The sequence below is a fragment of the Thrips palmi genome, unplaced genomic scaffold, assembly GCF_012932325.1.
Source record: "Thrips palmi isolate BJ-2018 unplaced genomic scaffold, TpBJ-2018v1 HiC_scaffold_15, whole genome shotgun sequence".
Classification (NCBI taxonomy): Eukaryota; Metazoa; Arthropoda; class Insecta; order Thysanoptera; family Thripidae; genus Thrips; species Thrips palmi.
Genome location: NW_023144624.1, coordinates 2,070,550 through 2,096,002, shown reverse-complemented (window position 1 = coordinate 2,096,002; position 25,453 = coordinate 2,070,550). Strand labels below are relative to the sequence as shown.

Here is a 25,453-nt window from a genome sequence, read left to right as displayed (position 1 = left end):
TGCATACTATGCATTGCCGCTAGTTTTCTCCGCGCGGAATCCTATGGAGAAGAAGAAGCGTCGGCGGCGGCGGTGAGATTGATTCGCTCTTCGCTGCACACCGGGATGAAATAAAAAGAGCACGTAGATCCACAAGGGGTCGGCCACGCGGACTAAAATCATTTTAGCGATGTTTTCAAAAAAACGATTCGCTTGACGCCGTTGCGGCGCGGCCTTCGCAGTGTAGTGCGGTGGCGCCCCCTGAGACCCCCCTCCCTCCGTGCGCTCTGCTGCGTTTGTCTATGCATCGTCTTCTTCTTTCCCTTGCTGCTGACACAGCCCTGCACTGGCCGCACTGCCCGGCCTTGTTCGGCGCGAAGCCCGCGAGAGTGTGCCAACCAGTGTGAGCCCCTCCTGCCCGGCCAGCCCGCCAGGCCCGCCTCCTCCCTTCCCTGACCTACCGGCCCAGGAAAGGCGACTGCATCGGTAGAAAGTTATTCAATTAATGAATGCGATTCATCTCCGCGTGCCACTTATCGACGGGCTCGCTGAATTCCCCCTCCCCTCCCCGCCTCGCAGGTGTCGCGGCTGGTCGCGGCTGGTCGCGGCGCGCCTTACGAAATGGCCGCGCGAAAGTCAATTCATTCAAACGCGATGATTGCACGGCCGGTGTGTAGAAAGTCAAATAGTGACGCGGCGATTTGATTGAAAATGGCGCGCGGCGGTATCGCCGCGCCGCCGCACTGTATTCGCTGTCGCCGCACTGGAAGCGCTGGAAGCAGAGTGAGCCGTGAAAGGCGTGGGCTGGCGGAGGCTGGCGGAGCGCGGAAGAGCCGAACGCAAGCTAACCCGTACGAAACACCTTGGCTGAGAGTGGTTTGGATCTTGTCAGAAAGTTGTCTTACGATCCAGACGATTTGGAGACAGAGTTCAGACCGTCTCGAGAGCGTTTGAAGACAATCTTGAGAGCAGACCAAGACAATAGTAAGACGAGTGAGCCAAGCGAGCGGTGGGCTGGATCGCGGGCCAATGTGGTCTCTCAACGGTCGGAATCGCGTCTTTATTTGGAACAAATCAAGACCGAGTTCTGACGGGATTCAGACGGGATTCAAACGACGCTGAAAGAAGACGCCAGCGCGAAGCGCGTGGGGGAAAAGAGAGGGCTGGACCGAGCGGGCTTCGAACCAGCGACAGACTACAACAGCAGTCGTGCCAGTGGTCGAACCCGCTCGGCCAAAGCGGATACTGCGGAGCGGTGCTGCGAACTGAGCCCTAGAGTCGCACCTCGCACGCGCGGTAGTGATGTTGTGTTGTTACTGACACTTGAAGAGCTCTTGAAGACATTGTGAACTTCTAAAGACTTGCGGCAATTTAAATAGTACTGCATGCGTTCACTGGTAAAACAAAGGAGGCCATTCGTGGCGTAAAACTGTTTATGGCCTGTCTCCAACCCTCAGCAGTTCTTCAAGTGTCAGTAACAACACAACATCACTTCCGCGCGTGCGAGGTGCGACTCTAGGGCTCAGTTCGCAGCACCGCTCCGCAGTATCCGCTTTGGCCGAGCGGGTTCGACCACTGGCACGACTGCTGTTGTAGTCTGTCGCTGGTTCGAAGCCCGCTCGGTCCAGCCCTCTCTTTTCCCCCACGCGCTGCGCGCTGGCGTCTTCTTTCAGCGTCGTTTGAATCCCGTCTGAATCCCGTCAGAACTCGGTCTTGATTTGTTCCAAATAAAGACGCGATTCCGACCGTTGAGAGACCACATTGGCCCGCGATCCAGCCCACCGCTCGCTTGGCTCACTCGTCTTACTATTGTCTTGGTCTGCTCTCAAGATTGTCTTCAAACGCTCTCGAGACGGTCTGAACTCTGTCTCCAAATCGTCTGGATCGTAAGACAACTTTCTGACTAGATCCAAACCACTCTCAGCCAAGGTGTTTCGTACGGGAATGAAATGGGCCGCCTCTGTTGGGGACCATCCTAGGGAACCACTTTCTCTGGTCCGGCGGCGGGCTGCCTGCCGGGCTGGCCGGCTGGACGCTTGTTGGAAATTCAGCACATTAAAAAGAATCAAACCAGACAGTGGCGCGGCGGCGCCCCGGCCGTGCAGGCCGTCTCGGCGGACGGCAAGGAAAACAAGCCAAGCAAAACAATCCGCTGCGTACGTGAGAAGCGGCAGTCATCGGGGAGGCCAATGGGGGAGGCGCGTTCCGGCGCGTTCCGCGTTCGCCGGCCGTCATGTCGCCTCGCAGTGCAGCGTCGAGTCCCAGCGTCCCGGAAAGGGCCTGGGTGGCTTCTGGGGCCAGGCCCAAGACCAGGCCCAAGGCCAGGCCGGCCGCGGCGCGGGCGTGGCGGGCAGGGCCATGGCCGCCACGGCCCACTCGGCGGGCGGGCACTCGAGGGCCTTCTTCGGACAGCGCGCCCCAGCCAAACCCTCGCCAAGCCCCGCGGTCCTTCTATCGCTCTATCTCCGTCTATCTGTGTCCATCTCCGTGCCGTGCCCGCCGTGCGCCGACACCGTTAAAGCTATGCGTTTTTTGGACGGCCGCCGCGCCGCACCGCGCCGCAGGGCGACTCCGCTCGAGGAGGCCGGCGCGAGAGGCTACACTGCCAAACTGCTACATTGCGCACGCGGAAACCGAAGAGAGTACTGTTACAGTTGGAGCTAGCCCGACAGACTTTGCCCGTTGCTTGTCGTCCGTGCTGAACTAACGACTTTTGCCACCAGTGTGGCGTTCTTGGGCTGGGCGCAAACGGGGCGCAAAGACAAATTCAGCTGAGCCGGCTGAAGATTGTTTTCTACGCGAAGTGTCAATGCTGCACTGGGCCCGTTGTGTGTGTGTGTGCGCGCGTGTGTGTGTGCGTGTGTGTGTGTGTGTGTGTGTGTGTGTGTGTGTGTGTGTGTGTGTGTGTGTGTGTTCGCGTGAGTTGTTGTGTGTGACACCGTGTTGCACTCGCGCGGCGAACGGTTTTTCCAAGTGTACGGCACTGTTCCCACCAGGGCGTGAATCAAAGTGAATCTTCTTTAGGCCCTGCTTGTTGTCGAGTGGGAACGGCGCGGGGCGGGGCGGGGCGGGGCGGGGCGTTCCCACCGCAGGGACCGCGCCGGCACGCCGCGCACCGAAAACCTCTTTTTTGGCAGCTTTTAGCGGCCGGGCTCGGCAGGCCGGGCAGGCTCGGCCACACGCAAGCCGACGTAACGCTCTGTCCCGCTACGCAGTGCTACACACACAATCACAATGAGTCTTCCTCTCGCTCGCCGTGTCTCTGTCTCTCTCCCGAATTGGGTCTCTCTGTCCCTCCCCGGAATGAAGCCGCGCCACTGTGCGACTTGGCGCCTTACACAATACCGCAAGCAGCGCGAAGCAACGCGAAGCAACGCGAAGCAACGCGAAGCAAGGTCCCCGCGCATTGTATCCGCTTTATCATTCAAATTGCGATGCGTTCCGCGCGGCTTTCTCGTGGGATCAGCCTCAGCCGAGCCGCTCCTCGAGCCGCCCCGGCGTCTCTCTCGCGCCCCTGCGGCACCGCGGCACCGCCGGCGCGTCCCTGGAGTGCGACGGAGATGGAGCGACGAAACGGCGAAACGGCCCTCCGGACTCGGCCTGCCCGCCTGCAGCCCGTGCAGCCCGTCCGTGTGAACGGCTTGCGCGCCTCGCGGCTCGCGGCCCACGGCGTGACCTCTGATTGGATATCGTAATGCGATGGATTCGCGAAGGGACGGCGACGGCGGACGGGCCGCCTCCGTTTCGGTTTCGGGCACGCCGACCTTCGCGGCCTTCGCGACCTCCGCCGTCTCGGCCAGGACGGCGCCGTCGCGCAACGGGCCGCCAGAAGACCGCTGGAGGCGGCCAAAATTCCAGACGCGTTTTGAGCTCCAGAGTCGCTAAATGAGACTGGAACTGATCGTGTGACCCCACCAATGGATTGCCCTCCGAACGAGGAATCCATTGGTGGGGTCACACGCTCGGTTCGAGTCCTGGTTAGTGACCCTGCAGCTCAAAACGCGTCTAGGGTTTTGACCGCCTCCACCGGCCTTCTGGCCCACTGTGCGTCGTCGCTGGAGCGGTCTCGCCGGCCAGCCGCCCTTGTGGGGCTTGCCCCGGAACAGGCGAAGCCCCGAAGCCACAACGCACACACACGCACACACACGCTTCACGGCCCCGCGGCGGCCTCGTGCGAACTGCTTGTTCGGGTCGAGTTTGATGGAGAAAGGCGGTGCGGAGCGGCGCCCTCTTCTCGGAGCGATGATTGCCTGGCCTTGGAAGTGTGCCATTGTTGGCGCGCAAGGACACATACGCTTACTGGGTCGCTTAGTGCCGCGACTCTGTGTGTGTGTGTGTGGCACTGATTTCGCAATCTCGTCGCGTGGAGGCATAATAACTCTTTGCGGATTATTATATAGCGGCACGCGCGCGCGCGCGTGAGTCTGTGTCTGTGTGTGTGCGCATGTTAGTGCAGGAAGCACGGGCGCCCACGCTCACTTGGCACTGCGCGGCGTGACGCAGGGTGTCCTCTCGTGATTACAATGTCGCCCTGACACGCACACAGACGTCTCACTCACGCACACAAACACGCAGAGCACGCAGGGCGAGAGGCCGACCGCGCACGGGACGGGTTTTAGGCCACTAAGCGCCGCCCCCTATGAATTGAATTGAACCATGGCCCACCTTAATCGACTATGCTCCCGAAAAAAAATGAAATAAATTAGTCACGTTCGTAGGGTGCGGTTCATGAGATTGGGGGCTTGCGAAGTGGCCTGCAGAGGGTCATGGAGGACCCCCCCCCCCCGCAAAGCCATGGCGCCGAAAACAGAGGGGGAGGGGCCGGCCGGGCGCGCTGGATGTTCACCCGAGTGGAATTGGCAGCAAACTGGATTATGGCTTTCCGAAGCGTGCCGCGCCGTGCCGTGCCGTGCCACGCCGCGTCGCGCCTTGGCACACCGTGCCAGTCGGATGCAGGGCGTTTGCCATCGGGCGGTGCGGCCCCGCGCTGTGCCCTGCAGTGCCCGCTGTGCCCGGCCGGGCCGCGCATGGCCGGAGGATGGCCGGAGGATGGCCGGAGGATGGGCCGGGGGGCGGGGGCCGGGGGGCGGGGCCGGCGGGGCCAGTGTGGCGGTCGGGGTCGCCCTCATGTGAAAGTGTTTAGGGCAGGTTGCCTTTGTGTCCACTCTGGTTATGCAAGGGGCTTACGCAAGGGCCGAACAGCCCTAATTAATTTAATGGCACCAGGCCGACCAGGCCGGCCAGGGCGCCGCGTTCTGGTCCTTTAGGGAGCCTGGTCCTGGAGTCGATAGAGCTCTCTGCCTGCTCCTTACACCTACACGGCCTGCGCGGCCTGCGCGGCCTGCGCGGCCTAGGAGGGGGAATGCCGTGTGCCTTGCTCGAATTCCACTTTGGCCACCTTCTCCTTGTCCTGCTGCTCACATAACTCTGCAAATCGCACACAAACACGCGCGCTCACACCTGCACCTACACGCGCGCGCACACACACTCACACACACACACGTGCGCGAATCCAGCGGCTCGCTGTGGCGATCTGAGAAAGTAAAACGGAAGATGGCGAAACGAGTTGTTGGCGTTTTTTTTTTCGTTTCGTCCGTCCCGCGAGCCGGGATGCTGGCAAGGATGCTGGAGTGTCGGAGTGTCGGCGGAGAGCGGCCGAGCGGCCCTTAAAGGGATGCCAGGCCCTTTCCACTTTCTGTTGTTAAGGTGTTTTTTTTTCCTTCGTTCTAACTATCACTTTCTTGTCTCGTCGGCCTCTGAAATTGAGTCCGGCACTTAGAGCGCATTTGTCGCCTGGCTTGATAGCTTGATAGCGCATCGTATTTGACACGAAGGCCTTGTTAACGTAATGAGTGGTCTGTCCCCAGTGTGTCCGTACGGGCTGTCGCTAATATCGGTTCGTTAGAGGGAGAGAAAGAGGGAGGAGGGAGGGACAGAGACAACATCTTCGGGTTATTAACCTGCATAAGCCGCTGCAGCGATAGCCACCCTTCCTTGAAACCGTACGTCTTCTGCTATCGGCGCTACCCCTGCACCGCACTGCCACGGCACTGCCACGGCACTGCCACGGCACTGCACTACGCCGAGGCTCGCCTGCCGATAGGATGGAGCGACGCAACGCTCTTATCGGCAGGTCTGCCCTGTGTCCCTCTCGCCCCCTCCGAAGCGCCCCATGAGTGCGGGAGGACATGGACAGACCGACAAGCTTCGAGTCGGCCTGCTGGCCGCGCCGGGCCGCGCCATTGTCGAGTCAACGTTTTTCTTTTTTCAATATTTTTTTCTGACGATCGCCCCCGTCGACGTGAGGGGTGCCTATCATCGCGCACGATGCACTCCCAGTGTGGGTCCGAAACGACTCCCCACCCGGCATTGAAAGTGGGCCCCGAGTACCGCCCAGGCGCGCCCGGCCCGGGTCGGGCGTCGCCGGCAGGGCGTCGCCGGCAGGGCGTCGCCGGCAGGGCGAGCGTCGCGGCGCAAGGCGGGGCGGGGCGGGGCGGGGCGGGGCGGGGCGGGGCGGGGCGACGCCGCTGTACCCGTACGAAACACCTTGGCTGAGAGTGGTTTGGATCTAGTCAGAAAGTTGTCTTACGATCCAGACGATTTGGAGACAGAGTTCAGACCGTCTCGAGAGCGTTTGAAGACAATCTTGAGAGCAGACCAAGACAATAGTAAGACGAGTGAGCCAAGCGAGCGGTGGGCTGGATCGCGGGCCAATGTGGTCTCTCAACGGTCGGAATCGCGTCTTTATTTGGAACAAATCAAGACCGAGTTCTGACGGGATTCAGACGGGATTCAAACGACGCTGAAAGAAGACGCCAGCGCGCAGCGCGTGGGGGAAAAGAGAGGGCTGGACCGAGCGGGCTTCGAACCAGCGACAGACTACAACAGCAGTCGTGCCAGTGGTCGAACCCGCTCGGCCAAAGCGGATACTGCGGAGCGGTGCTGCGAACTGAGCCCTAGAGTCGCACCTCGCACGCGCGGAAGTGATGTTGTGTTGTTACTGACACTTGAAGAACTGCTGAGGGTTGGAGACAGGCCATAAACAGTTTTACGCCACGAATGGCCTCCTTTGTTTTACCAGTGAACGCATGCAGTACTATTTAAATTGCCGCAAGTCTTTAGAAGTTCACAATGTCTTCAAGAGCTCTTCAAGTGTCAGTAACAACACAACATCACTACCGCGCGTGCGAGGTGCGACTCTAGGGCTCAGTTCGCAGCACCGCTCCGCAGTATCCGCTTTGGCCGAGCGGGTTCGACCACTGGCACGACTGCTGTTGTAGTCTGTCGCTGGTTCGAAGCCCGCTCGGTCCAGCCCTCTCTTTTCCCCCACGCGCTTCGCGCTGGCGTCTTCTTTCAGCGTCGTTTGAATCCCGTCTGAATCCCGTCAGAACTCGGTCTTGATTTGTTCCAAATAAAGACGCGATTCCGACCGTTGAGAGACCACATTGGCCCGCGATCCAGCCCACCGCTCGCTTGGCTCACTCGTCTTACTATTGTCTTGGTCTGCTCTCAAGATTGTCTTCAAACGCTCTCGAGACGGTCTGAACTCTGTCTCCAAATCGTCTGGATCGTAAGACAACTTTCTGACAAGATCCAAACCACTCTCAGCCAAGGTGTTTCGTACGGGTAGGTACGGTACTGTAAGAACTGCTCCGCGCCGTCACTACAAAACAGAAGGTAATTGCCGGCGGCCAATTAGAGGCCAGCGCGCGCGTGGGCGGAGCGGGCGGAGCGCGACACCAGCCCAGGCCCTGCCAGGCAATTGCCGCCAAAAAATGTTAATCTTTCGTACAGAGTAAAGAAATAATTGTTTAATATTTTGCTGGTGCGGCGGCCGCGGCGTGGTCAAGCCCGGCGCGCTGGTGGTGGTGGCAGCACGGCGCGGCACGGCCCCTTGGCTGGCCTGGCTCTGCCTTTTGGAGGCCAAGGTGATTCATGGCGTATTGTGCCCATTTTTTCGGCGGCGACAGGGAATGAGTTGGAAGCGGCGTAGTCCTACCTGGAAATATGACCCCCCCCCCCTTTCCCCCTTCCTGCTTGGCGCGCTTTTTTACGGCGCCCTATGAGACAATCAATCCCGCTCTCGAGCTCCTTTCCCCTCTCCCCGCTCTCTCTCCCTCTCTCTCTCTCTCTCTCTCTCTCTCTCTCTCTCTCTCTCTCTCTCTCTCTCTCTCTCCGCCCCCTTTTTGCTACTCCCGAATATATTAAAGTCCCGGCGGCAACACTCGTCGGCCGCGCTTTTACCAGGGTCGTGCCAAACTCGCGGGGGAAGGAAAAACTAAAAACGCGAGTCATTTTCGTGTCCTCCCGTGACCGACCACACCAGCATGCTGTAGCAACGCCCCCGAGGAACACTTGCCGTAGAGTTGAGGAATGGGCCAGCCCGGCCGGGCTGCGGGCTGCGCAGCGCTACCGCCAGCCCAGCCCAGCCCAGCCCGGCCCAGCCGGCCCAGCCCAGCCCGCGGGCTGGAGGGCTGCTGCCTCGGCTCGGCTCGGCTGGGGGGAAGACGGACAGACGCGGATGACGAAGACAGTCGGGCACCGGGCCGGGCAGCAAGCGACGGGACGGGAGCGAGCTAGCGAGCTGCCTGCGGCGCGGCCCAGCATGGCGCTGACGTCACCACGCTACCGAGAAGCGCGCTCGGAAATTTGAATCACATTGCGAATTGTAACTATTTGGTGAGGCGAGGAGCCCTTCCATGGTTACGATAGAGTGTTTACTGTTATGCTCTGTTGTCATTCATTCAAAATTTCGTATCTCGTCTCTGCCCTCTTCCCCCCGGCTACTTCGGCCAGCACGCCGGCGGCACGGCCACGGCTCGGCTCGCCCGGCGGCCGCCGCCCGCCAGCCAGCTACCCAGGCCCGGCCTGGCTCGGCTCCGGCAGCCCGCGGGCTGAGCCGAGCCCGTGGGCTCGGCCATCTTCGGCTAGCCCAGCCACCTTCGGCGACACGGACTGTCACAGCCGATACCACTGCAACAGTGGCGCTGGCCCGCCGGGCCAACCCATTCCTCATCTCTAACTTGCCGCTTCTGCTTCGTGACTGCAGGCACTGGTCGTCACGCTTTTGGCGCCAAAATGGGGTCTCGTGGAAGAAATTCAAATTGCGCACGCGCCGTTGGGGCGTTATTCACTTTTGCATACTCGCAGTGCCATGTGCGAGTGCAGGAGCGTGTAGAAGCGTGCAGAAGCGGAAACGAATGAATTTCTTTTCTCGGCGTGCGTGTGGCTGGCGGGCAGGCGCGGGCAGGCCAGTGCACTATAAGAAGGCAGGCCGGGTGTAGCGGTTCAGCGACGCGCAATCATTCAAATATTCCCGCCCCTCCGCGCGCCGCCGCGCGCCGCCACGCCCCTTCACGCCCGGAGGCACCGCCGGAGCATCCTAGAAACCGCACACTATATAACGCAAGAACAACGACTGCCTCACGCCCCCTCTCCCCATCTCTCTCCCCATCTCTCTCCCCATCTCTCTCTTCTTTCATTTTTTTTCAATTCTGTGTGAATGGCACAGGCCGCCGCGTCGGGCCGCGCCGCGCCCGCTTTGTAGTATAGTAGCAATGGCCTCGCCCGTTTCGTAGTTTCGGCACGAATCCGGTGTTCCTCAAGCAGTTCCTGCCTGGCGCGGCCACCACAACCAATCCTGCTTTTGGAACTCGATGGAAATTGATTTTTTGTTTTGTTTTCCTTGCGCCGTGAACTTTGCTGCCCCGTGGGGCCACGTCCTCTCTCGCCGCGCCCTGCCAGGCCCTGCCCGCTAACCGCTGCTTGATTATTTTTAATCCAAGAAGTGGCCACTAATAAAGCCTGCACCGCGCGCAAACGTGACGTGCAGATCTTTGTGCCTGTCTGTCTGTCTGTCTGTCTGTCTGTCTGTCTGTCTGTCTGTCTGTCTGTCTGTCTGTCTGTCCGTCCGTCCGACCCTTTGGCGCCGCGGTTCCCACAGCGGGCAATCCGTTTTTAATAGCAACTGGAGTCCCTTTCGGCTGCAGGCCACTGCAGGCTGGCCGGCCGGCCGGAGCGACAACGGGCGACGCAAGATGGATCGCCGAACACTCGGTGCCCACTACCCCGGCCAGCCGGCCGGCCCTCTTTCTCTTCGTTTTTCTGCCGCCCATGTTGGCAACACGCTACGGCTCCGGAATTTCATTTTTTCCCCCGCGCGTTCGTGTTGGTAGCTCTGCAGCGCCGGGCCACGCCGCGACGCCGCCACGCCGCCACGCCGGGCAGCCCATCCATCCATCGGCCGGCGGACAGTGTCGGACACTGAGTGCCTCGCAGTGCCGCGCTGGCCAGCCGGCCTCAGGCGGGCAGGCAGGCAGGCAGGCCGCCGGGACTTTTACTTTTCGCCAAATATATATCACCTGCCCGGCAACAACGGCCCGACCGACGCTCGCCGCCGTCAAGTACCTCCAGCGCCAGTTTGCGAGGATGACTGCAGGCCATTACGGCCGTAGCGAGCCGAGCCGAGCCGAGCCGAGCCGGGGCACCGGCCGGGCCGAGCCGAGCCACCGTGGGTGAAAGGAAGGGCTTATAGCGTCTGCTGGCTGCGCCGGGCTGCGCGGGCTGCAGGCTTCGGGAGGATGATGATGATAGCAGTGTGTGTGCCGGCGGGGCAGCGCTGCGCAGCGCGTGCAGTTTCTTCAGCAGTTTTCGACATGTTCGGCTCAAACGCCTTCCCTTGCTTCCCCCGCATCGCGCAGCTTGCCCGCGCCAGCCCGCGCCAGCCCGCGCCAGCCCGCGCCAGCCCGCGCCAGCCCGCGCCAGCCCGCGCCAGCCCGCGCCAGCCCGCGCCAGCCCGCGCCAGCCCGCGCCAGCCCGCGCCAGCCCGCGCAGCATCCGACAATCCGGCGCGGCTGCTGACGTCACCGCGGCGCGCCGTTTGGGGAAATACTTGTTGCAGGCCTTACCAGTGCAGGCCCGGCCACGTCTCCCGAACTTGAAGCGAAACGCACGCGTCACTCGCCTCGCCATCCTGGGCTTCCTTTCCCCTTTCCCCTCCCGGGTCATTTTCAGCGCCGTGTTATGTCATTATTGGCAGGCAGGACGAAGATGCCCTGCCGACCGGTGACCGGCTGGGACGATACCTTGGCGCGCACACACGCACACACACGCACACACACACACACCCAACAGCGCGCACTCACGCGCGGTCGCGGGGCCGCGGGGTGTTTGGAGAAAGCGCGCACCATACGGACCATACGGTCAGGGGGACAGGCAAGCTGCAGGCGAGCTGCAGGCAGCACACTGCAAATAAGCTAGCCGGCCGTATTTGCAGAGCCACTTGTTTGCAGGCTGACGCCGGGCTGACGCTGCGCTGACGATGCGCTTTGTTGTCTGTTGCAGCACCCTCCCACCGATACGAATGCCGGCAAAGGGGAGACGGAGGAGGGTCTCATGCGACACTTCCACAGGGTGAGTCCTTGCGGCCCCCCGCCGCCCCGCCCACGCTGCCGTGTTTGTTTTCCCTCTGTCGCTCTGTCTCTGTCGCACTCACGGCGAGTGCCCTCGGGGTGCGAGAGAGACAGGGCGAGGAGTGCGGGCGGCGGAATCGCTCGACTGATAAACCCGGCGATAACCTGTGCGTCCTGCCCGCCAGCTGATTTCTCTGGAGCCGGTGTCCGAGGCCGAGGAGTTCCCCGTCCCCGGTGGGGGGCTGGTGGGGCTGGGAGGCCCGCTGGGGGGCTCCCTGGGGGGCCCCCAGTCACCCCTGTCGTCCGGGCCGTCCTCCCTGTCCCCCACCCCCGGCATCGGCGATGTTTGGAATGACGTAAGTACAGTCCGCACAAACGACATGCCTGCCCGATTTGGCGCGCTGAATTAAAACATTTTTCTTTTGCGCAGCTGGCGGCGGGGTGCGCCACGTCCTCGGGCGGCTCCCCCTGCTCGCAGGGCGGGTCGTCGGGGTCCTCGTCGCCGGGCGGCGAGTCCCTGGGCGAGGGCGGGTCCTCGTCCCCGGAGCAGCTGGGCGCGCACTCGGTGCTGTACTGGCAGCTGATGCGTGACCACCTGCAGCTGCAGCGGGCGTACCAGCAGATGCAGCAGCTGCAGGCCAAGAACAACGACCGGCAGGCGCGGGCCAAGCTGGAGGCGCAGGTACTTACAGTGTACTCCATCCTCCGTCGCCGCCGCTGCGCTGACTCACGCTTTTGCCCTGCCGCTCCATTCCGAACAGTGCCCTCGTCGCTCCGTCTCTCTCGCACTCCCGCGACGTCCCGTAGGAGTGCGAGAGAGAGGGCGCGGCGACGCCCGGCTCGGATTCAAACTGCCGCTCTGCCCCCAGGTTTACGACCTGAAGCGCGCCCTGTCCCGACGGCCATGCCCCGCGCTGCCGGCCCTGGCGGCGCAGACGCACTCGCACGGCGCGGCGCTGGCCGACGCCCTGCAGGACGTGGTGGAGCTGCGGCAGCGCGAGCAGGCCCTCACGGCCGAGCTGGCCGAGCTGCGCGACCAGAACGAGCTGCTCGAGTTCCGGCTGCTGGAGCTGGAGGGCATCGTGGACAAGGTGAGACCGTGTGAGACCGTCTGGCCGGACCGGACGGAGACCTCAACGCCGGAGGCAGCGACAGTTCCAAGCGCCTGCGAAGTCCAGGGCAGGCCGCCACGCTGTACCGCGCTGCTCGGCGGGACTGCCCGCCTGCACGGGGCTCCCTCGGTGCGTGCGGTCGACGTGCTCTTGGCTGGGCCGGCCGGCGCGGCCCACGGCAAGGCCCACGGCAAGGCCCACGGCAAGGCCCACGGCGCGGTGCTCCAGATTCCGCTTTGTAGATGGTAGATTTTGGCCATCGTGCCGTTGTGGCGCGTTGTGGCGTTGCGGGGCGCCCCGTGGTCGTCGCCCGCGGCCAAGTTGGGCTCTTTTAGGTCGCGTCGCCCATCGGGAAGGAGCGCCTGGGAACGGCAACGGCCTCGCCGCGGCCTTTCAAAGCGCCTTTCGGCAAGAGTATCATCCAGATTAAGAACTAATGTTTTTTTGAAAGGGAACGAGTAGCTTTTCATGTTTTCTAGGACGAGATTGAATGGGTAGCGCTGATGGCGCCGGTGGAGGTGCCGTGTGTGACGGTGATGGTGACGTCGTGCTGCTAACGGTCAAGGCTGCCGGCCACGACAATGAGGCGCACGGCGAGGCGGGGCGCCGTAAGTGCGGCGCGGCGCCGCGGAGATACGGTGTGCTGGCGCGCTGCTGGCGCGCTGCTCCAGGCGAAGGGGCAGGCCGGCGAGGCAGGCGAGGCAGGCGAAGGCGCCCGGGAACGCGGTGATCTTTCACGGCGGTGCCCCGGCCTGCCACGGCCTGCCCCGGCCTCAGCGGGCCGGGTTGCCCTGGTGTGTGTCGTCCTCGTTGTCGTCGTCGTTTCGGGTCGCGCGCGGACGACCCGGCTGGGAGGGGCCGGGTCGAGATTCACGCTAACGCTAACGGGGAGCCTCCGCGGCCAGACCACACCGCACACCGCCAGGCCGCCACCGCCAGGCCACCGCCAGGCGACGCAGTGACACCTGCAGCAGGTGGTGCTTCGCCTGCTCCGCCTGCTTTGCGGTGGCTGCGGTGCGGTGAGGCGCGCGGCGAAATGAGGCGCCCAAGAAGGAGGCGCGCCAAACCAGCCAAACGGACCAGGCAGTGCTTTCGTCGCTCTGTCTCTCTCGCACGGATGGGCTGCCCCGTGAGGGTGCGAGAGAGACAGGGCGACGAAGAGGCGTGTGTCGCCCGCCAGCCAGCCATCACCTTGGCGCGCTGCTCCGCGCTGCAGCGCTGCCCGGCATGCCGCTCAAATAATTGCCCCAAACTCGGTCCGCGGCACGCCGCGCACGCCGCGTGAGTCACCAGCCGAACCATTCCGGAGGATCGCTGCGTCGCTCTGTCTCTCTCGCGCCCCCACGGAACGCCGCACGAGTGCGACGGAGACTGAACGACGAACCACAGTCCCTCGGGATGGCTCGGCTGGGCTAGCACCTGCCCCTCGCGTGCCTCGCCGTCTCGCCGCGTCTTTTTGCCGACGTAGTTTGATCCGGTGACTCGCGCTTGGGTTTCTTCGCCTCCATTCATGTGGCTTTATGAGCCACAGCGCGCCCCTACGACGTCGTCCTCGTCGTCGGCCAGCGCCTGTTCCGAGCAGCGCTCGGGGGACGGCCCGTGAGTGCGAGAGAGGCAGAGAGATGGTAGCAAACTTTTGGCGAACGTTTTTAATTCGCCGCGGTGGTTGATTAATTTCCATCCCGAAGGCCTCTCGGCGTCGCCCATCATTTCCACGGCAACGGTGGACGGCAAGCAGCCGGACTAACTGTACGGCACGGCCGCGCGCCGCGCATCCGTTGGACAGGTTCCGAGGGAGAGAGATGGAGGAGGGACGGGATGGGCGCAGCCTCGGCCCTGGGCCGCCAGCCAGACCGAGATGGAAGATGGAAGCGCTTATTTTCGTCTATTCCAAACAGTTAGGCCCGGCCCGGCCCGGTGCCGCGCGCCGCGAAAGGAGGAAAGAGGTCCCCCATTTAGAATCGAGCTCCCTTGCCGTGTACCCGCGCAGCGGCGGGACGCGGTACGTGACGCGGACGGACCTCCTGGGTGCGGCGGGGCGCGGCAGTGGCGTACCCGAGGCCGTGGCGTGGCGTGGCGGGGCGTGGCGGGGCGTGGCGGGGCGTGGCGGGGCGGGGCGTGCCCATTGTCCCTCCGCCACGCCCGTCCCGCCCCGTTCCGGATCAGGCTGCACCGATCGTCCCTGATCAGATATGTGACAGATAATTGTGAGTGATTATTTCGGCCGTCGTGACAGGGCAGTGCCGCGCTGCCGCGCTGCCGCTCGGGTCGGTGGAGGGGGTTCTAATTGTGCCGGTGACCCACATGCGGGCCCCGAGGTAGGCCAGCCGCGGCACAGGTGCGCGTCGCGGCGAAGCGGTTGCCTACCCGCGGCGGCGGGCCTGGCCTGCCGTCTGATTCCGAGCACTGCTTTCGTCGCTCTGTCTCTCTCGCACTCATGGGGCGGTCCGTAGGGGTGCGAGAGAGACAGAGCGACAAAGCAGTGTTCGGAATCAGACGGCTGGGCCTGGCCTGGGCCTGGGAGCGCCGGCCCCTTCCCGTCGGCTCGACGTCGGCTCGTTTCAAATCCAATTGGGTCGATTGAGCGCGCGAATCGAGCGAGCCCGCTGGCCGGCCGGCCGGCCTAGAACACATTGGGAAACCGCGGGCAGGTGGGCTGTGTGCGCCGGCCGGCCCCGCGGCCCGCGGCCCCGAAGCCCCGCCCGTCCGCCTGTCTCAGTCTCTCGTCCGAGGCCCAATTCATCTCTGATACGTGATGAGCTCTGGCAGCCTTTCACCAGACCACTTCGCCCCGCCCCGCCGCACCACGCCCCGCCACGCCCCGCCGCACCGCGCGTACGTATATGACTCTGCCAGACCTTGGCAATGGAGATGCGAATTGGGGCCCGGTCCATGCCCGGTCGCGCGGGCGGCCCGGGACTCGGGACTCGGGACGGCCTCTGCGTGCTTGCGGCCCTCCGGTCCTCCAAAATAGGACGCTTTGGCCGATGGAAAAAAAATTCTTCAGTGGGGAGTCGAACTTGTGACCCTACTATTATAAGTGGAGACTTGAATTTAACGCGCTCGGCTACCGTGCGCTTTGGTTGCAGAGCTCGGTGTGCAGCGCCACGCGGGATGTGTGCACCGACACGGAGAGCGACACGGTGACGGAGGACTCTGGGCTGCTGTCGCTCGGGGCCAGCGACGACGGAGACAACCATGCCGGCCCGACGCACCAGCAGCACCAGCAGCACCAGCACGGCGACGGCGCGGTGAGTGTGCCATGAGTGCTGGGACCCAGTCGGCGGCGCGTTGCTGCGCGTTGCCGCGCGTTGCCTCGCTCTGCGCTAAAGTCGGCATCCCTGAAAGATGGTCGCGTTGCAGGCCGTGCGGGACAAGCTGGCGCTCCTCGCCAGCTCCCTGGAGGCCGAGGAGGACCGGGGCTGCCTGCAGAGGGCGCTGCAGCTCCTCGACTCGTACCAGCAGCAGCTCAACAAGGTGGGTGGGTGTGGTGGCCGGCAACAACAGAAACAATAACAACTACGCTCTCTATGTTTGGACATGTATTTATTTTGGTTTTCATTTTCTCTTCTTTAGGACGCTGCTGCCAAACCGCAGAGTCCGGTCAAGGCACCCAACCAGAGGATCGTGGCCACGGTGCTGCCGTTCACGGACGTGGCCGACGACGCGGAGGACCTCCCCGACGCCAAGCAGTCCAGCAGGGACGAGTTCCGGCGCAAGCAGGAGTTCTTCAACCAGATCCAGCGGCTGGGCGGCAGCAGCGCCAACGCCACCAACGCTGCGGCCAACAACAACAACAACAACAACAACAACAAGAACCTCAAGCACGCCGACTGCCTCCAGGAGAGCGGCATCTTCGAGGAGGACTCGGAAGACGGCGTGCTCGCCGACCTCGCGAGCGCCGCGACGCAGACGGAGGCGGCGTGGGCCTGCAGCTGTCACCAAAGCGCCTCGCAGTGAGTACCGAATACCGAGCGGCCGTGCCGCCGTGCCGCTGAACCTCGACTGCAGTGCTGTTAACACTGTGCCTTCACCGCCATGCCAGGTCTGCCGCCGCCGAGACGGACGCGCCGTTCTCGTCCCTGCCCGCCTTCGGCTCCACCGCGAAGGCGCACCCGGCCGCGCCGGCCGCCACGGGCGCCCTGAGCGCCGAGATCCAGAAGCTGTCTCAGATCAGAGAGCGCTTCGAGGAGCACGGCGCGGTCACCAAGCTCAAGGTGCGTCTCGCCGCTTGCAGAGGCAGCTTGCTTTTGTCGTCGCTTTGAAAACGAGATTTGTTGGCCGCTGAACACGTGGCGCGAGGCTGATGTGCTGCCTGTCCACAGCGTCCAGAGGCACCGGCCGCGGCGCCCTCCGCGCTCGGCGCCACGCAGATGCAGCTCAAGATGCGCGAGCTCGACTTCTTCCGGTCGCGCGCCGCGCTGCTCGAGGACAAGCTGGCCGAGCTGGAGCGCTGCTCGGACCCCGAGCTGCGCGGGTGCGCGCGCCTGCTGGAGAGGGTGGCCGCCCTGGAGCGCCAGGCCCGCGAGGCGAGGGAGGCTGCCGACCTGCTCGTGAGGAGGAACCGCGACCTGGAGGAGGAGCGCTGCGAGCTGGAGGAGGCGGAGAACGACACCAGGCTGCGGTGCCAACAGTGAGTACAGTGCAGTGGGGACGGGGAACGGGGATGGCAGTGGAGAGAGCCTCATTACCGCCCGTCGCGGCGCGTCGTTGCAGGCTGGAGGTCGAGGTTGTCCAGCTGCGGGAACGCGAGGGCGCTCTGGAAGTGGAGCTGGGCCGCGCCCGCCGCAGCCTCAGCGCTGCCCACCAGCTGCAGGGCCGCCTGGAGATGGCGCTGCAGTCGCTGGAGACGCGCAACTTCGAGCTGGAGGAGGCCGAGTGCGAGCTGAGGGCCTCCATCGCCGCGGTCGAGTCGGCGCTGCCCGCCATCGTCGCCTTCCACCTGGCGCACTACAAGCACTACCTTCAGCAGGTGAGGCGCGCGCTCGGTGTCAAGCCGCGTGGCGGAACCTGCCGCCGTGCTCACCGACTGCTTCGTGTTCCGCAGCGCGAGCAGCGAGCCGCCCTGCCGCTCCCCGCCCCCGCCCACAGCGTCTGCGCGGAGGACGCCGACGAGGAGTTCGTGGACGAGGTGGACGCCGCCGCGCCGCCAGCCAAGAGGGACGACAGCGAGGTGCTGGAGCGCCTGGCGCAGCTGGTCGCCGCCGAGCAGGACATGCACCAGAAGATCGCTTTCCTTGAGCAGAAGGAGTCCGCCTTCCAGGAGACACTGGCCGCGGCCGACGGGCTGTGGACCGAGATGGAGCTCAACTACAAGCGGCGCCTGGCTCGGGCCGAGGAGGCCGAGGAGGAGCTCAGGAGGAAGGTGGGTCCCAACAACCGTTCTATCTTTATCGAGGGGAACTTTGGTACGACTCTGTAATTCACGACGGCAGAGACACGCGTAGATTTCAAAGTTCTTCAAAATTAATGAAATTCGGGTGAAATCCTTTGAAATTTACTCTACTTCATATTTTGTCGCAACTCGTCTTGAAATTCGCGTAAGATTCATCCGCAATTGCAAAGTTTTCAAGTGATTGGCCCTCGGGTTTGTGTTTGGTGGTGGTGGCCGACGCCAAGCTGACCGGTGCTTGTCTTCCCCTCCTAGGTGCGCCGTCTCGAGGACTCGGAGAGCAAGCTGCGGCAGGCGCTGGCCGACCAGGCCGCCCTGTCGGAGCGCGTGCACGAGCTGGAGGCGCAGGAGCGCGTGCTGTTGGCGCGGATCCGCAGCCTGGAGCAGGAGAAGCAGGCCGTGGCCGAGGAGGCGGACCGCTTCCACGAGGAGATGAAGGCGTGCCGCGGCGCGCTGCAGGCTTTGCAGGAGCGCGTCGACGGCCCCATGGCGGAGGAGGCGGCGGCGGAGCGGCGGCGCGCGCTGGACCTGGCCGAAGAGCTGCGCAGCAGGCAGGACGCGCTGGCCGCCATGGAGCAGCGCACCAACACCGAGGTGAGTGGCGGCGGCCAGGGCGGCCACGTGACGACGCGTCGCCTTTCACTTGTTTCTTTCTAACCCGCCCATTCTCCGCAGATCTCGGCGCTGCAGTCGCAGATTGCGGTGGGCGAGAAGACGATGCAGGACATGGAGGTGACGTGCGCCGAGCTGCGCGAGGAGGTGGACACGCTGGAGGAGGCCGTCGGATCGCTGCGCGCCCAGCTGTCGGCCGCCCACGACAAGGCCGAGCGCGACCTGTTCCGCGTCGAGTCGGCGCTCGCCGCCAAGGACCAGCAGCTCGAGGAGCTTCGCCGCGACAAGGAGTCGCCGCCGCCCGCCCTCAACGACGAGATCGCCGCGGCGGCGCAGGCGGCGCAGCAGCCCGAGGAGGACGACGACGCGGACGAGGCCAAGCCCGCGCCGCCGTCCGTGTCGCTGTTCCGGAAGAGCCTGCAGGCGTTCCGGAACTCGGAGATGATGATGATGATGACGGCGAGCAAGCCAGCCACCCCGCCAAAACCCGTGCCAAAGAAAGAGACTGACGGCAGCAAGGCCTTCGCGAGCTTGCCGCCGATGCCGACGGCGCCCGCGGCCAAGAGGACGCCGCCGCCGCTGCCCCCCAAGAACGTCCTGGCCCTCAAGTGGCCGCGCAGCGACAGCAGCGCTGCCAGCGGAAGGTGACGGAAGGGAAGGGGCAGTCCGGGGCGGCTCGCCAAGAGGCCCACGTCGACGATGTACATAGAGGGTGGCGCGCCGCGCTGCCGCGGCACTGGCCGCACGACCAGCGGGGACCGTCCGGGCCTCGGTCCGGGCCTCGGTCCGGGCGGACCAGGAGCCAGGCGCCCCCCAGTGCCAACGCTAGGCAGCGAAGCGCAGCGAAGCAAAGGGAGCGCGGAATAGAAGGAGCCACCAGCCATTTCGTTATGTCTAATTACCGATAAGAATAAAGATACTTCTCTCCTTACACTGCGTTTGAGTTTTGCATTCCCCTGTCCCGTCCTTGTCCCTTGTCGCGGTGGTTTGTAGACTCTGGAAATAGGAAACCAAGCAAAAGCGCTCCATGCAGCGGCATAGGCATATCGGGACGGGCGACGAGGCCTCGCCTCGCCTAGAGTGCCTAGAGTCTCAGGGGTCATGTAGCTTCGCCGCCTGCAGACTGCAGAGTAGGCCACCCATCCAACGTGGAATTCCCCAGAAGTTTGTCATACTCCGCTTTCGCCAATCCGGCTAAATTTCTCATGCCGGCTTCGGCGGATGAGGGGAGTGGTGGCATGTGGAAGGGGGAAGAGGGGTCACACCATCTTCATCAGCTGCACCTCTTTGGAGATGTCCCTTTCTAGTTTCTAAGGTGCTATTCTGTCGCAAATTTTCATTTTACACCTTTGATCTTACCTCACATGACGACGAGGACTTTTAATGGCAATTTAAAAACTTTGGAATTGTCACACGTCATTCTTAAATATAGTTTCGCTGTGTAATGGCAGTTTGGTCGTCAACTAACCAAACTCCTGTCGTCAGTCAGTAAACATGATGTCTCTTTTAAACTCGCAAAGATGCATTATTAGGTCATCAACTAGTATCCTGAAAAGTAAGTAGTATCGTTTGTTTTACTTCTGTCTTGTCACTTCTTTACTGTGTCTGTCATTGTTGGCCACTGTGGATTTTAATTCACCAAAGCGACATAACCTTAGTACTCTCTTAATGTTACTTCAATCGCCGTTATTTAAAAAAATATTAAATGCATAGTTACATTTTTCTCCTTTTTTCAAGAGTTATTATTTTTGTCCCTAGCCACTACCTGTTTTAACTCTCCTTCCATCGTCAAATTTACTCAGACTGTATGCTGCGACATTACTATTTGCTTTCCATTTCTATCTGGTACCATTCATTAAGTTACTTTTTGTTGTTGTTTGATGTCAAACTAGAAACATATTTTTACCGCATTTTTGATTCAGTGCTTTTCCTGAGGCTAAGTTATTAGTTGATGTCATCCATTGCCAATATTGCTCTACATTATTCTAATCATCTTCTTGTGTGTGATATTTTCAGGCTACAACACACAATGGACTTTGAGAGAATACAGAAGTTTTCCTCATCACAAATTATCATCCTCAACCAACCTGTCATACCCATATGTCGAGAGACATGCATCCCTGTATGGAACACAGTTTTCACCCCGAGGATTTCTGGAATGTGAGAGTTGCCATGAATGCACTCGTGTCGCAACAAATGGAAGTGTGGTATTGGTTCGTCAGTTTCATGTAGGATCAAGATGTTTGGACAAGGAACCAGCCAAAGCCTCATCAAAAGTTGAGGAGACTGTCAATTTGTTGAAAGGAAAAGCTAAGGATGAGGCTGAGTCCAAGGAGCAGCAAGTTGTTCCTAAAAAACCATTATCAACACGCATTATGGATGAATTGAAACATTATTACCATGGTTTCCGACTGCTCTTTGTAGATATAAATATTTCCAGAAAATTAGCCATGAAGGCATTAAGAGGACAGACATTGAGTCGTAGAGAACACAGACTGGTTGGTGTTAAAAATTTTATCTCTTTCAGTAAAGAGTTGGTTCGTAATGTATGTTAATCTTCTCTATTTCTTTGTTAATAGTTGGTGCGGACCACTGGTGATATATTTCGCCTAGTTCCATTTTCAGTGTTTATCATTGTTCCTTTTATGGAGTTACTTTTGCCTTTGTTCATCAAATTCTTCCCTGGCATGTTGCCATCCACTTTTGCATCTGCAAAAGACAAGGTAAGGATTCTTGTTAGCTGGACATCATAACAATTTATAATTTACCACTTAGCAAGATTGAGCGAGAGTCAGAACACTTACCTGTTCTTTACATTTATGTTTCAGGAAGCAGATATGAAAAAATCTTTGAAAGTAAAACTTGAGATGGCAAAGTTTTTGCAACAAACTCTAGATGAAATGGCAGTGCAGGCCAAAGATAAAAACCATTCATCTACTGCTGCAAAACAGTTTGCGGAATTCTTTGACCGGGTAATGTAGAAAGATACATTTCTATACTATAAAAAATGTTTTAAGTATTTTCATTTTTGCTGTGGGACAGAGTGTTTATTAATTAATTGTAAATTTAATTTTTCAGATGCGCAATTCTACTGAGCCAATTTCTAACCAAGAGATGATCAAATTTTCAAAGATTTTTGAAGATGAAATCACACTTGATTCTTTGTCTAGACCTCAACTTATTGCCTTATGCCGAGTGCTTGAAATCAAACCTCTTGGCACCAGCAACTTCTTAGTCTTTCAGCTTCGCATGAAACTACGAAGTTTGGCTGCTGATGATAAGGTATGATATAACATACAATTCTATTTCTTATGGTTACTCTACACATATTTTCTGGATTTAAAAAAAAAATTGTTGATTTTACTTTTTAGATGATACATCAAGAGGGTGTTGACTCTTTGAATGCTAGTGAATTACAACAGGCTTGCCGTGCAAGAGGAATGCGAGCTTATGGTATGTCAGAACAGAGATTACGAAGCCAACTTGAGCAGTGGTTAGATCTCAGCTTGAATGAAAAAGTACCACCATCACTATTGCTCCTGTCTCGAGCTCTCTTGCTTCCTGAGACTGTGCCTACTAGTGACCAACTCAAGGCCACCATCTTTTCTTTGCCAGACACTGTTGTATGTATCATTTCAGAATACTTTTACACATCGTACTTTGTAAGTGCAATTACAATCTTGGTTTTTTTAAAATTAGATAACTCAAACGAAAGCAGCTCTTGGTGAGCGTGAAGGTAAGACCGATAACTTGACCCAACTGGAAATTTTGAAAGAAGAACAACGCAAAATCAAGGAGGAACTCGAGGAGCAGCAAGAAGAAAGGGATCGCCAAGCAAAGGTACGCACAGTTCCTGTCTTTATTTGTTGGTATTTCATTTTATTTTGTTTTCTACTGCTCAAAATTAAAACCTTCATTTTTAGGAACAACAAGAGGTCTTGGTGGACTCTGCCAAAGTTCTTACAGATGGTGCAAAGCCCTTGGAACCAATTACTGATGTGAAAGCAGCAGTTCCCATTGGTGTAACTGAAACTAAGAAGGAGGTACAAATGCAATGTCATCTACAATTTTGTTGCTGGAATGTGGTCAAACTGACCTATTTTATTTATTTCTGAGACTATACTTTGGCCTTACTTTTGTAGGAACTTTCTGCATCTGACATGGAAACTTTGGAGGATGCCCTTGATTCATTGAGTCAAAAACGAAAGAAGTTGTTAGTGGAGAAAGAAGAACTTGAGGATCTGAAGGAAGAAATGGCAGATTACCAGGAGGTAAGCATCATGTCATCTTTCATCTCAGACAAACAGCAGGTGCTACAAAATTTGCTTATTTTTTCTATCATTTCAGGATCTGAGAGAACTGCAAGATGTGTCAGTTGGCTCTGGCAAAAAGGAGCCAGTTGTGGCAGAATCCAAGGCAGCCAAGCGTCTTTTCTCAAGAGTTAGTAAGATGATAAATAATATGGAAAAGGCTCTGTTGGATATTGAGAAGAAGAAAAAGCAAGAAGTTCAAGAAAAGTATGTGTTCATTTGATAATTTTGTGAACTAACTGGCAAAGATGCTTTCTTAAAATCTGTTGCCTTCACACAAAATTTTGGTTTGGTTTTCAGAGAGGAAGTTGTTGCCATCGATGATTTAATTGCTACTATTCAACAAATCCAGAAAGTGCCCGACGATGCTAAGCTTGAAAGGCTACAAGAGGCACTTGCAAAATTGGATGACGATAAAGATGGTGCAATTCCAATTGATGATCTGCTTAAGGTATTTGCTGTTAAACCATTATTGTGTTTTGTTGTTTTTTGAAACGATTTTCTTACCCTCCTCTTTATCAATAGATGATTGAGTTAATTGGAAATGACCAGAGCGTGAAACTATCTGATAAACAATTAGATGAATTGGCTCTTCTTCTGAAACGTGAGGAGACTTTGCTTTTAGAAGACCAAATTGAACGAGCTCTAGAAAAGCAGTTTATACAAGAAGAGCAGAAAGATAATTCTAAAGCAAGCTCAAAGGTAAAACAACTGCCTTTCTGTGGTCATTAGTTGTATTTGAATGTATACAAGTGTTATTTTTCTGAAACTCTCATACTCACTTCTATTTTTAACAGGATTCTACAGAACCAACTTCAGCATCCCAAAAATCTCCAAACCCACCACCGAATCCACCTCCATCAGGAGCAGTGCCTCAGAAATCTTCAATATCAGCGAGCACAAGCAGTAAAGAAGGCACATCACCAAAACGAAGTTTATGAAGTTAGTGCTATCTGTGATGAATTATAAAAATATGTGTAACTAGGAAATTTGAATTGAGTGCTGACTCCAGGTCATTGGGATTTGCCATCTAGAAACACAAAACTGGCAAATGGTCTGAAAGACTGGAAATGGGTTTGTGCAAATGAGTCGATCTTTCACTGAATCACTTTTGACAATAATGTTGACCAATTCCTTGTTAAATTGGTCTTTAGTTAAAGTGAGTTTATAGTCAGAGGGCAGGACAGTACTTATATGCGCTGAGTGCGATGAAATCACATTTCATTATGTTAATGAAAATCTCTTTGCGTACCTTTTTCTGTAATGTTGTTTACTTTACAAGTTTGGCTGTCAAGAAGACCAAAGTTTTAATAGCTCATGCTTGTTTGCCCTATGGAACAGACATCATAGTACTGGTACTTTCAGCAAGGCACTGTCTATGTTCATCTGCTACTTTGTCAGAAGCACAACATAAGGCAAGTACCGTGCCCAGCAAATAATGCAATTGTCTGGTCTCTTTTCCTCAAATAGAAAACTATTATTTTTTCTGACACAAATAACTTTTTTTTTTTAAGACCTCCATTTTATTAAATTAGTTTCTCTAAGAAGTTGATTTTTCAAATTCTTGACTTATGGTTTTCTCATTTATCCTGCTGGCCAGAGTGAATGTAAGGGAGGCCTCCCTGTAATCAGTTCAGGTGCTGTTCAGATTCACCCACATCAAGTTTTTCTTCTTTCTTGTTTTTTTTCCTTTTTTGAGAGGTTACTTTCCCTGAGCTTGTATATGTGTACCTTGTCAGATTGCTTATTTTTATTGTAATAATTTAATGTGTCTTGTTTATTTATGATGTACAGACCTCCATGAGCATATGTCACACCCAGAGTAATAATGATGGTGGCGGTGTCATGGATTGTATGATCTGTTTTTCTCTCATGAGTTCCAGATGCATTGTTAATTCAGGAACTGGGTAGATTCCAATAGTTCTTTATTACTCCTCTTTATTAGTTCAGGCTTTGGTTTATGTTAAATTTTGCAGTGTCTAATGTTTTCATCCCTATTTTATTAATGTGTCTTGGTGTTCTCTATACTCAAAACTGACTATACATTTGAAATACTTTTAAATTGTTAAGTTTTCCATAAAACGAAATCATTTGAACTATTATTCATGTCCTTGAGGGCATTTTGCCTTCTGTTGTGTGGTGAAGCAAGTTTGAACTTTTATTGTTATCCAAGTGGATACTCAGAGGGACACCAAGCTCTGCATGCACTATGCTTTTTATTAAATGAAATGTTTGTCTACCCAGTCTCCTCCAAAGGACTGTGATGATTCGTAAATATAAATTTGTGTATTCAGTTAATTGTTCTCTGTACTGTATTATAGAAGTGTTTTTGAAGGTCGATCCTGTTCAGGAGGTGGGTTTTAGGTTCTTAGTCAACCATGGGCTTAGATTTGCCATTTTGATGTGTTACACTGGCAACCTCAAAAAATTATCTTTCTGTTGTTATGTGTAAGGTGGTCAAAAATAAAAAAGCAAAGAAAATTCTCTGCTTTTCTGTCAAAAGAAAGGAAGAAATTTTTGTTACCGTTAGCATTAAAGGCTTACTTTTTATTTAGTTTTTCATCTACAGAAATCCCTTGTCACCCAAATATTTTGGTGGGAGCCGACGGTCGGAACTCTCACGCACCTTTAGAAGGG

General features: G+C 57.7%; 2 protein-coding genes across 4 annotated transcripts in view; both read left to right on the top strand.

The window, feature by feature from the left end:
- The window catches only part of LOC117641412 (protein MLP1 homolog), a 59,766-nt gene extending 40,329 nt beyond the window's left edge, over positions 1-19,437 (top strand). For all 3 annotated transcript variants that reach the window (XM_034378705.1, XM_034378704.1, XM_034378703.1), the window contains 13 exons: positions 11,323-11,391; positions 11,576-11,746; positions 11,821-12,072; positions 12,260-12,481; positions 15,592-15,753; positions 15,866-15,979; positions 16,079-16,458; positions 16,548-16,719; positions 16,828-17,135; positions 17,219-17,474; positions 17,550-17,867; positions 18,150-18,488; positions 18,570-19,437. In XM_034378705.1, the coding sequence (XP_034234596.1) occupies positions 11,323-11,391; positions 11,576-11,746; positions 11,821-12,072; positions 12,260-12,481; positions 15,592-15,753; positions 15,866-15,979; positions 16,079-16,458; positions 16,548-16,719; positions 16,828-17,135; positions 17,219-17,474; positions 17,550-17,867; positions 18,150-18,488; positions 18,570-19,154 (3,348 nt within the window). In that variant the 3' untranslated portion in view covers positions 19,155-19,437. The remainder of the gene's footprint in view (positions 1-11,322; positions 11,392-11,575; positions 11,747-11,820; positions 12,073-12,259; positions 12,482-15,591; positions 15,754-15,865; positions 15,980-16,078; positions 16,459-16,547; positions 16,720-16,827; positions 17,136-17,218; positions 17,475-17,549; positions 17,868-18,149; positions 18,489-18,569) is intronic.
- Positions 19,438-19,748: 311 nt separating this feature from the next.
- On the top strand, positions 19,749-25,366 carry LOC117641425 (mitochondrial proton/calcium exchanger protein). The gene is made up of 13 exons (XM_034378722.1): positions 19,749-20,061; positions 20,523-21,004; positions 21,086-21,229; positions 21,335-21,478; positions 21,585-21,788; positions 21,878-22,129; positions 22,206-22,346; positions 22,430-22,549; positions 22,649-22,777; positions 22,854-23,023; positions 23,117-23,267; positions 23,342-23,518; positions 23,614-25,366. Exons 1-13 carry the CDS (start codon positions 20,001-20,003, stop codon positions 23,755-23,757), a joined length of 2,319 nt encoding a protein of 772 aa, XP_034234613.1. The 5' UTR covers positions 19,749-20,000; the 3' UTR covers positions 23,758-25,366.
- Positions 25,367-25,453: the final 87 nt, after the last annotated feature.